Source organism: Ovis aries, chromosome 19, assembly GCF_016772045.2.
Source record: "Ovis aries strain OAR_USU_Benz2616 breed Rambouillet chromosome 19, ARS-UI_Ramb_v3.0, whole genome shotgun sequence".
NCBI lineage: Eukaryota > Metazoa > Chordata > Mammalia > Artiodactyla > Bovidae > Ovis > Ovis aries.
This window is the reverse complement of record NC_056072.1, coordinates 37,419,740-37,437,929: the sequence shown is the minus strand read 5'-3', so window position 1 is coordinate 37,437,929 and position 18,190 is coordinate 37,419,740. Positions and strand designations below refer to the sequence as shown.

The 18,190-nt window shown below is 47.2% G+C and overlaps 1 protein-coding gene across 1 annotated transcript in view; it reads right to left on the bottom strand.

Moving 5' to 3' along the window:
* PRICKLE2 (prickle planar cell polarity protein 2) overlaps positions 1 to 18,190 on the bottom strand; it is a 351,661-nt gene that overhangs the window by 33,113 nt on the left and 300,358 nt on the right. Inside the window, exon 8 of the mRNA XM_042236613.2 lies at positions 12,948 to 13,820. Within this exon, the coding sequence (XP_042092547.1) occupies positions 12,948 to 13,820 (873 nt within the window). The remainder of the gene's footprint in view (positions 1 to 12,947; positions 13,821 to 18,190) is intronic.

Sequence of the window (18,190 nt, the reverse complement as noted above, 5' to 3'; positions counted from 1 at the left end):
CTACTTTCGCATTCCAGTCCCCTATAATGAAAAGGACATCTCTTTTGGGTGTTAGTTCTAAAAGGTCTTGTAGGTCTTCATAGAACCGTTCAACTTGAGCTTCTTCAGCATTCCATTGGGGCATAGGCTTGGATTACTCTGATATTGAATGGTTTGCCTTGGAAACAAACAGAGGTCATTCTATTGTTTTTGAGATTGCATCCAAGTACTGCATTGCAGACTCTTGTGGACCATGATGGCTACTCCATTTTTTCTGAGGGATTCCTGCCCGCAGTAGTAGACATAATGGTCATCTGAGTTAAATTCACCCATTCCAGTCCATTTTAGTTCGCTGATTCCTAGAATGTCAAAGTTCACGCTTGCCATCTACTGTTTGACCACTTCCAATTTGCCTTGATTCATGGACCTAACAATCCAGGTTCCTATGCAATATTGCTCTTTATAGCATTGGACTTTGCTTCTATCACCAGTCACATGCACAACTGGGTATTGTTTTTGCTTTGGCTCCATCCCTTCATTCTTTGTGGAATTATTTCTCCACTGATCTCCAGTAGCATATTGGGCACCTACTGACCTGGGGAGTTCCTCTTTCAGTATCCTATCATTTTGCCTTTTCATACTGTTCATGGGGTTCTCAAGGCAAGAATACTGAAGTGGTTTGCCATTCTTGTCCACTTTTCTGCTGCATCCAGTGAAAATGCCAAAACCACTTGGCAAGTATCACCTTCTTTCATATTTAATCCACACTATGTAATTAAGGAATATCCCATCCATATGGTTCAGATCATGTGTTCTTAACTCATTAGAATGATATTTACTATTATCAAGAGCAAGTTATCCTGGAGACACCTTCAGAGCTTCTTAGAAGAAGCATAACTCATTTTACTTTTGTCTAAATAGGAGGCTGAACTCAGGGCTAAGAGGAGATGCAGAAGGGCACTGCAGGACAGATGAGCATTCCAGCCACAGATAAGATGGTACGTATGATAGCAACTATCTGATCACCAAGATGAGGTGTCTGGGTTCCTCTAGCTCAGCAGTCCTTTCTCAAACTTAGTGGGCCTGAGAGTTCACCAGGGGCACTTGTTAGAAAAGCTGAGCCCTGAGAGATTATATTTGTGAGTCTGGGATGGGGCCCAAGAATCTATATTATTGACAAGCATCCCAGATGAATATAATGTAGGTGGGTCCCTGGATGAGTCTAACTGATGGAGGGGATGACTGACTGTTTATATGGAGAAATGCACTCCCCAAAGTTGGCTCCACATGGCTCATGCTAGGAAGTGGGGTTTCAATCACATTAATTTTCCAGTGTGTATGGGTTGAAGAGGGGGGGCTTAGACAGGTGAGGCTCAGCACAGTGTAACTGACAGGCATCACCCTGTGGCTGGAACACCTTGTGCAGGGGATGCTGAAATGCTTTCCCAAGGAGCCAAGCTGAGGAGGCCAAGGATCAGGTGAGCCTCTGAGCCAAATATTTAGAAGATTTATGTTGATAAGAAAAGGGAGGGTCAAGAAAGTATGTTCTGTTGATGGAAACCAAAGAAATCAAGATTTAAAGGAAACCCGATTGGAAACTGCCTAAATGTCCAATTCCAGAGATGCAATAACATTCATTCAGTGGAATACTAATGCAGTCCTCAAAAACGATGGTTACAAAAGCTCTGAAAATAAGCTAACAATAGAATGCAAATGAAGAAATTCAGGACACAAAATATTCAATATGCCTACAATTCTAAGAGAAATGATATACCAGTATATAGGGAAAACATGGAAAAGTCACTGAAATATTAGCACTACTCAAGTGGTGGGTGTTATGATATTTTCCCCCACTTCTGTCATTTTTCTCCATTTTCCTCTTTTACATTTTACTAGCTGTCAATATTTTAAAGGCATAGATCTTAAAAATCTGAGTTTCAAAACCATTTTCAAGTGGATAAGAACTATCTGATTTCCCATGTGAAACTCCCAGATTCAAAGGTTCTGAGACAAATGCACACTCAATCTTTAAAAATTCACTTTGAAAAATCTTATGAGTCTAAAAAGCTCATCATCCTCTGGTCTCCACTCTAGACCCATTTTCTTTTTTCCAGTGTTGCCTTTTCAGTAATAAAATGAATAAAATCAGCGATCTTTTCTCTCCTGTCAGCAACCACGGTTACTTACTCTCAGCACAGCTGACTGCTCATGCCCAAGGAGGTTATAAATAAGCCTCCTGAGTGGTTATTAAAAACCAGGACACTGGAAAAGTTTCTCTGGACCTGGAAAATATCAGTGAGACCATGACAGGTAGCTACTGTGGATTGGGCTCTGTCTGTCCACTGTTCCCCATCTGTCTCCCCTGGCTCTGACAATGTCCTCTGCTTTCCCACACACCAAAGCTTTGACTCAGCAAAAAATAAGGAACAAACAGATTCTCCTATGACATTCACTCTGCTGCCTTTCATCTGGTCCCCAGTCTGTGAGCCTGTTTCAGAACCGAGAAATGCCAAGAGGGCACGCTTTCATGGGGGGGGGGGCGGCGTGCACCAAGGAAGTCAGCCCATGAAACCAGTCAGAAAGCACTCCTGAATCACATCCTCAACACAGAGCCAGAAGGTTGGGTCCCATCTAACCTGCCCCTCTAAACCATCTAGAACCTTCACATTACAATCAGCACAGGGACATGTCCCAAAGACCAGAGCTTTGTCTCCATTAAAACAAACAAACAAACAAACAAAAAACATGGCTAACAACCATAATGGACATTTGATGTCAAGTTTAAATGGTGGGGCTTTTGGAGGAAGGAACCAGATCAAGGTGTGTGTGTGGGGGGTGCTCAGCCCCAGATGGGTGCCATACCTGTGGTTTGTACTCCTGCAGCACCATCCCTCCTCTTTCGTAAAGACTATCTGGATTTCCCTTTGAGAAGCTCTTCTCCATTTTCCATTCCTACAGTTTTGATGACCTTGACACTACTTGCCCAGTTCCCAGGATGGACATGTGATCCAGGCTTGGCCAATCAGAGCAATGATTCCCTCCAGCTCCCTCCCAACCTGGGAGTTAGTATAACAAATGTTAGGTGACCAAAGTCACGCAAATGCAACTCAATTCTGGGAGTGTCACGGACACTATTAAAGAAGATCAGCCCATTCTCCCTGACCTGATGTTAACAGATGTTAGCCTGGGGTTGTGAAGCACTCTCTCCTACTCCGGGGAAGAGTCACCTGAGAAGGATGCCACTATGCAGAAAACAAGAATGGAAACAGGAAAGAGGCTGAGTCCTGATGCCATCATTTGTGTGCCTGGATCCAGCTGTACCAGGAATTCCCATTCTGGGAACTCTGTACTTTGTGATGAAAAACAAAATCTTGTTTGTTTACACCCATTGGAATTGGGATTCTGAGGCCTGCAAACAAGAGTTTCATAATTCCAGTGAACAAAGATGATCCCTGTGCATTTCCCCAAGTAGACCTGGGGTTGGCTCTGGGACCAAACAACAGAACTCAAGATGAGTTCCAGGTTTTCGAACCTGTAATTCCAGATTGGGCATCTTCCATGTCTTCCCCATGGAGGAAAGGATCAGAAAGTCCTGGGCCATATGATTTATGAGAACCTTTGAGGGCTAACTCCTCGAGTCACGGGTGCCAGCTGCTTAGGAAGTTTTATCCAACAATTTAAATACAGAAATTGGGTTAGAGGATGGATATCTAAGCTATGCAGAAGAATGGGAGAAATGTTCCTGTCCCAAATTAAATACACAAATGTTTCGCATTAAAAGGATTAAGAAACATCTCAGACATTCTTGGTAAAGTGGACTGTTCCATTTGTTACTTCAGACTCACACTGAAGTTTCTTTGCCCTTCTTTTTAAGTTTGCCATAAATGTTAAAAAAAAAAAAATTATCCCATTACCCGCTAGCAATCAATACGTCCAGTTGTTGTGCAACTGAGCTTTCCTTGTCAAGGCGTGTAGGTGATGTGTTAAAGGTGTGAACGTGCTATGCATATATGCTTATAAGAAATAAGCAATAGGGCATATAATAAAGCACAGGAAAATACAGCCATTATTTTGAAATAACTTTAAAAGGAGTATCATCTATAGAAATATTGAATTACTATGTTGTATACCTGAAACTGATTTGATATTATGAATCAACTATAGCTCAATAAAAAGATAATAAAGGTGTGGATGTGCCACGCCAATACAACACTAATCAAAGATGGCAGGTTTCTACCTCTGTTGTGTGTCTGAGTATCCAAGCCAATGATGCGTGGACTTTCTGCCAATGCTGGGCTGGGTCAAAAAATCACAGAGTAGGCAAACTGATTCAACTTTGATGTTTTCACATCCACGCAATTTTGCCTCCCGGGATCATTACCCCAGGGCACCGAAAAGCTCTGCCAGTTTCCTCTCCTAGGTCACATCACGTGCACGCTCTTCAGTCACTGCTGTTTACACCGTGGAGGCTGCCGCCTTCATCTCTTCTCCCGGCTGCACATCCTGGATGGCCTCCTAATGGGTCTCTCTGTAGCAGCACTTACCCTCTTAAAGTCAATTCCCCACATAGCAGCTGAAGCCATCTTTCCAGAATGCAAACCTGATCATGTCACTTCCTTCCCTGTTGGCCTGTAACTTCAAGTGCTTTCCACTGTCCTTAGTGGAAAGGCCCAAACCCTTAAACTATCTGAAATGGTTCTGCACTATTCCCTCTGTGCCTTCCAGCCTTATTATCCTCTGTGCATCACCCAGCCATAGGGCCTTCTTTCAGGTCTTTATATTAGCCATACATCCTACTACAGGATCTTTGCACGTGCTGCTCTTGCTACCTGGAATGTGCCTTCCCCTTTACCCCCTTAAACATTTTTTTTTTCTGTCCTCTCTGATCTTCCTAACTTAGCTAGAGCCCTCTCTGTATACCCTCCTAGCCTCACATTTACCACTGATGTAATTTTAAATAGTACAATTAGATGGTTCAGTTCAGTTCAGTCACTCAGTCGTGTTTGACTCTTTGTGACCCCATGAATGGCAGCACGCCAGGCCTCCCTGTCCATCACCAACTCCCGGAGTTCACTCACACTCATGTCCATCAAGTCGGTGATGCCATCCAGCTATCTAATCCTCTATCATTCCCTTCTCCTCCTGCCCCTAACCCCACCCAGCATCAGAGTCTTTTCCAATGAGTCAACTCTTCGCATGAGGTGTCCAAAGTACTAGAGTTTCAGCTTTAGCATCATTCCTTCCAAAGGACACCCAGGACTAATCTCCTTCAGAATGGCCTGGTTGGATCTCCTTGCAGTCCAAGGGACTCTCAAGAGTCTTCTTTTGAAAAGGAAGGTCTTTTGAACACCACAGTTCAAAAGCATCAATTCTTCGGCACTCAGCTTTCTTCACAGTCCAACTTTCACATCCATACATGACCACAGGAAAAACCATAGCCTTGACTAGATGGACCTTTGTTGGCAAAGTAATGTCTCTGCTTTTGAATATGCTATCTAGGTTGGTCATAACTTTCCTTCCAAGAAGTATTTTAATTTCATGGCTGCAATCACCATTTGCAGTGATTTGGGAGCCCCCCAAAATAAAGTCTGACACTGTTTCCACTGCTTCCCCATCTATTTCCCATGAAGTGATGGGACCAGATGCCATGATCTTCGTTTTCTGAATATTGAGCTTTAAGCCAATTTTTTCACTCTCCTCTTTCACCTTCATCAAGACGCTTTTTAGTTCCTCTTCACTTTCTGCCATAAGGGTGGTGTCATCTGCATATCTGAGGTTATTGGTATTTCTCCCAGCTATCTTGATTCCAGCTTGTGCTTCTTCCAGCCCAGCATTTCTCATGGTGTACTCTGCATAGAAGTTAAATAAGCAGGGTGACAATATATAGCCTTGATGTACTCCTTTTCCTATTTGGAACCAGTCTGTTGTTCCATGTCCAGTTCTAACTGTTGCTTCCTGACCTGCGAATAGGTTTCTCAAGAGGCAGGTCAGGCGGTCTGGTATTCCCATCTCTTTCAGAATTTTCCACAGTTTATTGTGATCCACACAGTCAAAGGCTTTGGCATAGTCAATACAGCAGAAATAGATGTTTTTCTGGAACTCTCTTGCTTTTTCAATGATCCAGCGGATGTTGGCCATTTGATCTCTGTTTCCTCTGCCTTTTCTAAAACCAGCTTGACCATCTGGAAGATTGGAGGCTAGAGGCTGGAGAATGTTGGAAAGACCAACTAAGCACATTTGAAGAATATATAGTCTCTGACCCTAAGGAAAAGGCAGGTAATTTATCCTCAAGATTTTCTATAGATCCTTGGGCAAAGCAGCAAATGCCCCTCTGTCTCTGAGAACTTTTTGGAAAGCAGCCCTGACCCACGTCTGACAGAGCTGAGAAAAATTGCCCAGACCAGCACTGTCTAATACAGTAGCCACAACCCATATTGTGACTTTGTCACAAGCCACATGTGACTATTGAAATTTGAGTAATCAAGATGAAATGAAATGAAAATTTCAGGCCATCAGCTATACAAGCCACCTTTCACGTGCTCACCAGCCTTGAGCTGAATTTTAAATTTCATTTCATTTTAATCAGTTTCATTTTCAATCACCACGTGTAGCTAAACCAGAGGCTACCCTATGGACGGCACAGATGAAGGGAGTGAGCTGTTAGGATGGGCAGAATTTCAACCCCATTACTAATCTCTTTGGGCTTCCCTGGTGACTCACCTAGTGAAGAATCCACCTGCAATGTGGAAGACCTGAGTTCTCTCCCTTGGTTGGGAAGATGCCCTGGAGAAGGGAACGGTTACCCACTCTGATATTCTGGTTGGAGAACTCCGTGGACTGTATAATCCATGGGATCACAAAGAGTCTGACATGACTGAGTGACTTTCACTATCATTCATATCTTTGGGAATTCTGTTCTGAGCCCTGGTTTTTCAAATTCTAACAATTCTTGGTTTGGAGTACCATTTCTGGAGTTACACTTCCTAGGTTCAAATCCAGCCTTCCTATAGGAGCTGTGTGGCCTTAAAGCAGTCACTTAAATTCCTTAAGGTTCAATGGCCTCATCAATGGCATTTGATGAGTAATAGGACTTCCTTTGTAGGGTTTCTGTAGAAGGAAATGATCATACACTTAAACACACTAATATAGTCTTTGACACACATGACTGTCTCCAATGGTTACCTGAGTGTTTATTTTTTATTTTTTTCTCTCATCCTAAACATACTTGCGCATGGTTTTGGCCTCTTGGGATGTTTTGGCTTCTGGTATCTCCCACCATCCAGCTACTGTGTAGGTTTGCATTTTTAGGTTTGAAACTGTTTCTGTGGGCTCCTCTTTCCCCTAATCAACCTGAGAAGAACATGGAAAACGAAATCCATTTTGAGCCTCTGTGTTTCCATGGATCTGTCAGACACAGCAGTGCTGGAAGGGAGATTATAGCTAATATTTGCAGCACCGTTCGTAGCATCCTTCACCATGGGACCTCACTCTAAATGCCTTTCACATACACCAAGGACGTGGTGTTAACTAGACTTGGAAAGTCTGTGTTTTTGCTGCTGACCCTTACTGTTGCATGTGAATTTTGCTGGAAAATTCAGTTTTTTGAGAAGACAGCTTTGTGAACTGTATGTATCTTTAAACCCTAGAATCCCAGGCTATGAGTGAAGGTTGTTTAGTCGCTGAGTTGTATCTGACCCTTTCATGAGCTGTTCCTCTGTCCACGGGATTTTCCAGGCAAGAAAACTGGGGTGGGTAGCTATTCCCTTTTCCAGAGGATCTTCCTGATCCAAGGATCAAGCCTGCATCTCCTGCGTCAAGAGGATTCTTTACCACTCAGCCACCAAGGAATCCCTGGGAGTGAAAGTACAAATCACAAAAGGCTCAGTCAAAAATACCTTGATCCTTCAGTGAAAACTAGGTTTCAAGATAATGGATTTTTTTTTTTCTCTTCCATGGCCAGTAACTTGTTATTAACTATGTCTGCAGTGTTTAATCTGGCATGAAGCATGAGCTTTTTGTGGGCAGCATTTTTCCCTTACAGCAAGTCTGAAAAGCCAGGGAGCCCCAGTGGCTTGCCCGCCTCAAATCTCAGCTGGACACCTGCAGTTTTGGTTTAGAAGTAGGAGTGGGCTGTCCCCTATCATTGGCAAATGTCCATTCCTTCTGCTCACTCAGAGTGAATCAGGCGGGCTTGGTCACCATTTGCACCCCCCACTAAATGGAATCTTGCAGAAGCTCTTTAAAAAAAAAAATTAGCTGCACTGTGCAGCACGTGGGAGATAGTTCCCTGACCAGGAATCGGACCCGCAAACCCTGCAGTAAAAGCGTGGATTCTTAACCACTGGACCACCAGGGAAGTCCACTGCAGAAGCTCGTGGACCCTGCCATTGTCTAACCGTGCCTCTAAAGCAGCTTGCAGCCTGGGTGATTTCAGTATTATAAATAAGAGTAACAAAATCAACAACAGCTACTATTACCGGATATTTATCACGTACTAGGAACGGTTCTAAGTACTTTACAGAAAGTAACTCACAGCACCTCTGTGAGGTAGTGAGACCCAGAGAGGGTAAGTAGCCCGAGGCCACACGGCTTGGAAGTAGAGGGCCGGGATTCCTAGCTCCAGAGCCTGCGCCCTGAACCCTGTGCCACGGCAGGGATGCTTGATGGTGATGATATAAGTGAAGAGAATCATGAGAGATTGCTGACTGGGACGTGGCCTGGTAACAACTTCACATATAACATCTCTTCCAGTCTTCATAACAGCCCTGTGAGAGAAGTCTGATTATTATACCCATTTTACACTAAAGTGTAAGGCGTACATGAGGACACTAAAGTGCACAGACATTGTGACCTCCCCATGGCCCCCACTAATGGCCAGGACCTGAGCCCTAGGTGTGGCAGTCTTCAAAGCCCTTACTCTGAACCTCGATCTGCGTCTTCACAGGAAGGGTGGTGTTCACAGTCCAGAGATTTGCACAGTGACTCTCTGAAGAGACAAGGATTCCTTTTCCTGTGCAGCCAGTTTGCTGATGGGTCTGTTAGGCTCAGGCGGGGCTAGAGGGAAGCCTGAGAGCCCAAGTGCCAATGGAGAACTGAACGGCAGAAGCAAGGGAGGTGGTCTGAGGTGACGTGCCCAGGTGAGAGGCAGGAAAGACAAAGGAGACGAGTACAAACCATCCCGGCGTGGGCACCCGGGCAGGAGGCACTCATGGGGAGGAGACCGCAGCCACAGCGCAAGGTGGAGTCTGGGTTCAAGTCACGCTGGAGCACACATAGAAGAGAGCTGGAATTGGGAGTGGTGACTTCAGCCAGGTGCCACACAACAGCCGGACTGTCAGCTGGTCCCCAGGAAGGGGGACAGTGCTGAGACTGATGCTAGGGCTGTTCCTTAAGGATCAGCCAGATTCTATAAGGAGTGAAGGGTCAGGGAGAGCTGGGACCTGGAGAATCAAAATGCAAACGTGGATCGGAGTGAGGGAAGGGAAAGGCAGTTTCTCTGTTCATTCATTCATTCAGTCAGCAGCTGTGACTGGAGCGCCTGCCCTACGAGCTACAGCAGAAGGAAGGAGAGCATGGGCTGTAGGCCAGTCTGCCAGCTGGAAACCGGAGTTTGTGGTTTAATACCTATGTGACCTTGGGCAAACCTGGCTTATCTATTCTGTCTCACTGTCTCACATTGTCCTCATCTTTTTTGGGGGGGGGTTGGGGGGACCCACAGTACATGGCTTGTGGGATTTCAGTCCCCAGACCAGGGACTGAATCCAGACCATGACACTGAAGGCGCTGAATCCTAACCACTGGACCACCAGGGAACTCTTTTACTGTCTTCATCTTCAAACTGAAACGGTAACATTGCCTTGTAGAGTTGTTGTGGGAATTAAATAAGTAAATTTCCATAAAGAATTTAGCACAATGCCTGACACCCTCTGAGTTACTGTTAGAGATTACACTTAGTGGGTGCCATGCCTCTGCAAGGTGCTAAGGTTGCAGTGAGCTAATGTGGACATGGCCTTGCCCTCCTGCACCTCACAGTGTAGTACAATTTAATACATAGTAACCATCTAACCTCAGATATGCAGATGACACCACCCTTATGGCAGAAAGTGAAGAGGAACTAAAAAGCCTCTTGAAAGAGGAGAGTGAAAAAGCTGGCTTAAAGCTCAATATTCAGAAAACGAAGATCATGGCATCTGGTCCCATCACTTCATGGGAAATAGATGGGGAAACAGTGGAAACAGTGTCAGACTTTATTTTTGGGGGGCTCCAAAATCACTGGAGTTGGTGACTGTAGCCATGAAATTGAAAGACGCTTACTCTTTGGAAGGAAAGTTATGACCAACCTAGATAGCATATTCAAAAGCAGAGACATTACTTTGCCAACAAAGGTCCCTCTAGTCCAGGCTATGGTTTTTCCAGTGGTCATGTATGGATGTGAGAGTTGGACTGTGAAGAAAGCTGAGCACTGAAGAACTGATGATTTTGAACTGTGGTGTTGGAGAAGACTCTTGAGAGTCCCTTGGGCTGCAAGATCTAAGCAGTTCATTCTGAAGGAGATCAGTCCTGGGTGTTCTTTGGAAGGAATGATGCTGAAGCTGAAACTCTAGTACTTTGGCCACCTCATGTGAAGAGTTGACTCATTGGAAAAGACCCTGATGCTGGGAGGGATTGGGGGCAGGACGAGAAGGGGACAACAGAGGATGAGATGGCTGGATGGCATCACCGACTCGATGGACATGAGTTTGGGTGAACTCCAGGAGTTGGTGATGGACAGGGAGGCCTGGCGTGCTGTGATTCATGGGGTCACAAAGAGTCTGACACGACTGAGCGACTGAACTGAACTGAACCTCCAATCAGGATCTCCTGATTTCCTCCTAAGTTACATTGTGAGGACAATCAAGTCAGAACAGACAAACCCAAGAACAACTGCTCTAGACAGTGGTTATATGAGCACCAGCAGGGAGTTGTTCAAAATGCAGGTTCCTGGACCCCATCTCTACTGGGTCTGATATACTGGGCCTGGAGGGGATGTTTTAATCAATTCATGTTTCAATCAAGCAGCCAATGATTCTGATACAGGTGGTCTAGCTTCGAGAAACTCCACTTCAGAGTCTGAATTACATACATATCTCCTGGCCTCTTAAATAATTATAGCATATAAATCTTTTGAGAACAGCACAAACTGGGCTGGAAGCCAGGCAGTCATCACTCTGTGCTAATTGCACCGTTGTATGACATTAGGCAACATGCTTAGTCATCAAGACCTCATTTTTTTCATCTGAAACATGGGGGTAAAGATATCTGCTTTCTGTCCTCCAAGACAAAGAAGCACACAGCTGTGAAAGCATCGGAGAGGATGATGAGTTTAATAACACAACATACATACATCCTACAACTCAGAGATGCGTTTTGCATCCAGCAGAGAGTTCCAATAGGCTTTACATTAAAAAAAATCCATAATTTTAACTTATTTGGGAACCTGGAAGATATGAGAGCATGGAGCTCAGATGAGGTTGGCAGCCTGAAGTGCGGAAGAGCGCTGCTCTGGGGTCACATGCAGAGGTTCCAATCTTTGCTTTGAAAAGCTGGATGACTTTGGGCAAGTGCTTCAACCTCTCTGTGCTTCAGTTTCTTCTACTCTGAACTGAGAATGTTAAGAGTTGTGATGATTTAACTGAGTGAATATTTATCAAGTGCTTGGAAGAATGTTTGGCCCATGGCGAGTGCTATATCACTCTTAGTTGAATAAATAAATAAACATTCCTGCAAGCGGCAACAACCAGCTGGAGCCCAGTGGCGGCTGTCCCTCCAGAGGGAGCTGACGTGCATAAGGCTGTCACATTTTCTACTGGGACAGACACATTGGACTCTGGGATCCCTACTGGAAAGGACAGACATATGTCTCCTTCCTGGTGATCCATCCACAAAAGGCAGAGACACTCAATGCTCCTATTTCTCCATCTATCTGGAGCGAAGGACCAGTTTTCATATTTCAGCCCAGTGTGGTCTGATATGTGACCCACCTGAACAGGACTGACACCCAGCATATGCCACAGACAACTCACCCACCGGTCTGTAATACCCTGTCCGGTCCACACCTGAACCAGCAGAGACAAGCCCACTGAACATGCGCTTGGATGTTGCAATAATGTCAAATTGCTCCCAGAGTGCGTAAACACTGTTAACATCAGTACTTATCTCAGGGTGCACTGTGGACAGACCCGCTCCTCAGATGACACTTTGCATAGTGTCATCTTGGGGAATGCTGACATTGTCTACACTTGTACACAAAACAGCTGGACAATTTAGTTGGCAAGAGCAGGCAATGGATTGTCTGTCCTGTGTCTCTCTCAACACTTGTCCGTCTCAGCCAGCCTGCTTGCTCCTTATCTATCCTCATTTCTTTCATCTTTATCCACACACTAAAACCAGCTCCCTAATGAGATACCAGCTCACAACCTCCCACCGTTTCTCTTTAATGTCGCTTTTGGCTGAGAGGTGCTCTCCTGCCCCTGTACCCACATCCACAACCTGATCCCCAAGTAGCCCTCCAGTTGCCCAGGACCAATGACTGACTGAGATGGCTGAGCAAAGCATCAGTCCCTTTGTCCCAAGAAGGAACCCACCTCACCGTATGGTCCCACTCATCCTCCAGAAGCCCCTGTGGGCTCAGGCTGAAGCGCGACCCCAGCCCAGACACTGTTTTCCACTTGGCTCCTGCCCCTGTCCTCCCCTGTTTCTCTCGCTCCTCTTCCTTGGCAGCATGTTGCAGCATGTTCATCACAGGCACCTTAACCCCTGTGTCAGGCTCCACTTAGGAGGAATCCAATCAAAGGAGCCATCGGCATGGGGTTCACCTTCCTCGACAACCTGGTGGAGGGGCATGTGGCGGGCATGACTCAAAAATCCTGAGGACCAGCAATCAGAGGACCCCAAGAACATTCTCAGGGTACCAGGAGACCAGAACATACCTGTTGCATTAGATAGCGCCAGCGACTCCATGGAGCCCCGTGGGGTCTGCTCGGTGGGCGTCATGTCCTCAGTGTACTTCAGCGAGCTAATGGGGTGCCGGGTCCGACACTGCTGAGCGGACAAGCCCCCTTCTTCCTCCTCCTCTTCCTCATACTTGGGGACTGGGATGCCGCCCCGGGTTTCATTGAAGCTCTGGCTGGACATGTCGCTATAGCTCTCCTGGGACCGCAGCCTGCCCGGGTAGTAGTCCTCCCGGCACTCCTTGATGAAGCTCCCACCATGGCCCTTCATGGCCAGTGACGAGCTCCTCTTTGGGTTGCCGAAGTGCTTGGCCCACACGTCGGGCTGGGCTCCAGCGCCCTGCCCGCCGGGGCTGTATGAAGTTCTGATGTTGCACTGGCTGAGGAGCTGCAAGGGGCTCTGCGGCTGGCTCTGCTCCAGCTTGTTCCCATAGTGGTATGGCTCGTCCCGGCTCCTCCAGATGGGGTCTCGGTTGAGGCTGGGCGTCTGGCTGGACAGGCTGAGCAGGTCCATCTGCAGTGACAGGGGGTCCACGTCGGCCGACAGCCGGTTGGAGCTCACCTGCAGCTGGCTGTGCTGGTTGAGCAGCGGCTCCTCCGTCTTGCCCTTGTTCTTGCCGATCTTGGCACTGCGCCGGGACTCCTTGGCCCGGGCATTCTGGAAGGCGGAATCAGAGGAGTCTGAGCCATTGGGGTCCTCGCCGGCGCTGCAGGCCCGCGAGCAGAAGATCTGGCCTTGTTTGGGGAGGAAGGGCCGCCCCAGGAGCGACTTCTTGCAGTGAGCGCAGCAGAAACAAGTCTCGGTGGCGTGCCAGTGCTGGCCGTCATAGGTCATTTGACCTTGGTCAATTCCTGGGAAAAGAAGGGACACGAATAGGGTGATGAGCTGCTCACAGCTCTGTGACACGACGTGAAACGTACAGCACCCTGGCTTGGCTCAGGGTTCTAGAGGCTGCAGAATAAAATGTCAATAGGTCGACTATCAGGCTCTCGTGTAAACAGTCATGTCTTATTATGACAGTTGCCGTATTTTACCAGTCAGGTCCTCCTTAACTCATGTGCCCTGAGGGCAGAGAAACCAGGTCAAAGTGGCCCGTCCATGAATCCTTCTGCCCAGGGCACATTCCTCCAGATAAATAGCAATAATGATACTCAGGTGTGAGAATCACTGCTTTAAATGCTTTGCATATATGTGAACTCACTTAACCTCTCAACTGCAGAAGGCAGATCTCTAATACTATGTCCACTTTTCAGATGAGAACACAGAGGCATAGGCAATTAAATAACTTGCTCAGCGCAGAAGAGCTAGCAATCACAGACGAGATCTGTACCCAGCATGTCTGGCTCCTAACCATGACCTTGATAATCGTCTCTTTCACTACTCAGGACTACTTCGTGGTCCTGTCCACCCTCACAGCTACCCTTGACCATTGTCCATCCTCACCTGCTGTATTTTCTTCACAGCACGAATACTGCTTGACAGTGAGTCACTACATACGTGCATCTATTAATTACTAAAAGTGAAGTTAGATGATGACGTTTCCGGGGTATCTCCATGAACACGGCTCATGCCCCAGGGCCTCTTCACATGCGAATTGGGCAAGCGAACTGAATCCCTTCACTACCCTATAACACTCTAAGGGGACATCAGTTTAGCAGCTCAGTGGAAAGGAAAAAAGTGGATTTCAGCTCATGGTAAGGAAAAACTTGGACCTGGTTTGTCAAAGACATCTCCTTACCATAAGTATGCATATCCCTTGTGTAACTTCCTCCCTGTGCCAAAGCTACGCCTGGTTTATATAATCTTGTCACACCTGCTTCTAGGAACTTCCCATACCCCTGGGTGTTCTGCCCTCTTACGGGTACAGGACTTAACCCCCTGGTGGGACACCATCTTCCTGCCACCCTTGGGCCATGAGCTTTGGGTGGGGCTGAAGCCATCGCTGGACTGGCCCTGTTCAGTAAAAATACCATATCTCCTCCCAGCCCAATAACTAGTTTAAGGGTGTGCACGTGACCTGCGCCAGGTCAGTGAGAGAGGCACCTGCGTCTGTTACTGAGGTAACCACACAGGGAAACCTTTTGACTGCAGTTACTAAACAGGCAGAATGGGAGCCAGCAGCGGTGGGGGCCCCTTCCCTCACCCCCTAGGAGTGCAGATCCAGCAGTGACTGTGGGATAGGAGGGGACCTTGGCAAGACTCCTCATAGCTCGTGATAAATGTCTTCCCTGAAAGGCAGTATGGATGGGAACCGTCACCTGTGGCCGAGTAAGATATGATCTTCTCCTGGGAGCTCCTCCCCAAACTAAGGGGGTCTCTGCTTATTTAGGTATCAGGCTACAGGGACCAAAAGGGGGTATTTACAGGGACACGAGAAGCCACAAGGGCACCCCAAGGTGAGTGAGGGACTCAATCAACTCCCTGTCACAGCACCACTTCCCCAGGAGGAGTGAGAACTGGCAGGGATGGGGCTAGAGACAGCAGGCCCAGAGCTGGGGCTTCACACACACAAGGAAATATTACTCAGCGATAAAAGGAGCAAAACTGGGTCATCTGTAGAGACATGGATGGACCTAGAGGCTGACATTCAGAGTGAAGTAAGTCACAAGGAGAAAAACATATCATATTAAACATATATATGTAGAATCTGAAAAAAGTTGATATAGATGATCTTATTTGCAAAGCAGAAAGTGAGACACAGATGTAGAGAGCAAATGTATGGACACCAAGAAGAAAAGGGGGTGGGATAAACTGGGAGATTGGGATCGACATATATACACTATTGATGCTATGCATAAAACAGAAACTAAGAACCTACTGTGTAGCACAGGGAACCCTACTCAATGCTCTGTGGTGACCTAAATGGGAAGGAAATCCTCCCAAAGAGGATATATATATATACGGAGAGACGTCTATATAAATAGTACATCTATCTATATATATATATATATATATATATAGAGAGAGAGAGAGAGAGAGAGAGATGTACGGCTGATTAACTTTCTGTTTGGTAGAGACTAACACCACATTGTGAAGCGCCTATATACTCCAATAGAAAGTTAAAGCAAAAGCCCTACAAAAACACTTCCCTCACCAGGCTACTGGAGGGAGCAGAAGCCCCTAGTACTTAAGAGTGAGGCCTCAGGACTCAGACAAATACAGGTTCAAACCACAGCTCCACACCACGCCAGCAGGTTATAAAGACCCTGAAACCCATCAGCTTAGCACAGCCGCCGAAGGACTGTGTGACCCTAGGCAAGTGGCTTCACGTCTCTAGGCCTGCGTCTCCTCTACACTAAAACAGGGATGACAACAGTGCTTACTTCATGCGGCTGCTGTGAGAACCGAGTTAAGATGCAGTCAGTGCTTAGACTCTGCTAACTCCTGGTCTTCTTGTGTGTTCATGAGGTCTCAACACCTGTCTCTCTCTGCCCTGAGGGCTGCTACCTGGATGCGACCCAAGAAAGAGCTGAGGCTGGCTAGGTCCTCCCCGTCCCCGTCCTCCTCGTCCGGAGAACTGGAGCTGACGCCCGGCTGCCCTGGGTCCTCTCTGTGAGCTCCGACTCAGCGCGGCCTCCCCTGCAGCTGCAGCCTCACCCGCTGCCTGTCAGAGGTGTGGGAAGTCCAGTCCCTACGGCCTGTGCTCCACCAGCTGCCTCTCCGTGCTCCTGCAAGGGAACACGCTCAGATGCAGCAGTGCGGGCCTGGTTCTGGGGGTGGGGGCCCCACACAAGGCTGGGTCGTGGTGGGGAGAGAGGAGGATGAGGCGTGTTCCAAAGCGGCCCAGCCGGCACAGGAACACGGTCCCTGATAAACATCAACGATGTCAGATGGTGCTCTGAACTGCTCCTGAACTCTAAACATCTGGAAAAGGGCTTGGCCATTCCACATCTAAGCGTTCCTTTTTTATTCCCTCTCTAAGCCCTTTAAGTACTTCTCTGAGGGTGTATATGTCTACCGCTGCTACAGCCTTGGTCTGTTTATAGGACTGTTTACTCTGCTGTGTGCAGGCAAAAGTACCGTTGCCCTGGCAACAGCTGCCTGATGCAGGGTTCGCGCTGCGCGGCTGTATAAATAGGGAATATTTGGATAATATGGTCAGAGCAGAGCATCCATGCACTGTGGTATGCATGATACACAGAGCGCACCCTTTCTCTGCTGCAGGAAAAGTATGTTTTACAGAAAAGTGGATTTAAGGGAAAAAAATAAATCAGGGACAACATTTTAACTACAGCAGTGATAATACTGCAGGCCACAGTGGTCCCCCTTTCTGATAAAGCATGGATGTCTTTCTATGGATTTCAGAGGGAAGGAGAAGGGAATGGCAATCAAAGCTACAGAGGACAGAAACGGGAAAACGGGGAAAACAGAGGTGTGCATGCCGTGGTGACAGACGTATTTTCTCTCTTCCAGGCTGCTGGGCGAAAATTTTAAGTGGCAGTTTCTGGAGAGGCTTAAGTCTCACTGAAAAGGGACAGAAGAAACAGAAATACTAACAAGCGGGGGGAGGGCTGCTGTATGTAAGGTGTCTGTGCGTTCTGCCTCTCTCATCCAAGCAGGCATCTCCCTGTAGACCCAGAGCCACGGAGAGCGTGCTGGGTCAGCACCTCACACCACTTCTCCTGACCGAGTCCCACCCCCAGCCCCTTGTCCAGATCAAGACCCTCCTTTCCTTGTTGTTCAGTCGCTGAGTCATGTCTGACTCTGCAGTCTCGTGGACTGCAGCACACCAGGCTTGCCTGTCTTTCACCATCTCTCAGAGTTTGCTCAAACTCATGTCCATTGAGTCGACGATGCCATCCAACCATCTCATCCTCCAATGACCCCTTCTCTTCCTGCCCTTAGTCTGTCCCAGCATCAGGGTCTTTTCCTTTCCTAGCTCTCAGAATAAAGGGAAGTATGTCTGTTTAACCGCCTTGACTTGTGAGAAACAGAAGCTGGTGGGTACCCAGTTGAGGCATCAGGCTGTGAGAGGTGAAGATTTCAGGGGTTGGGGAAAGGGGGTTTTTCGGACAGCCCAGGTCCCAGATGGGAACGCTGCTGGACACAGGTTGGCATGGCACTGCTCATTCTTGGGCCTGGCAGGGACTTCAGCTCAGAAGGGCTCCATGGAGGCAGGTCTGAGCCCATGGGATGGACCCTCCAACAACAAAGGACCCCTGAGGATATAGTAGGTGTCTGAAAGCTGTGACTTTTATCAGCACCCAAGCCCTTCAAATTA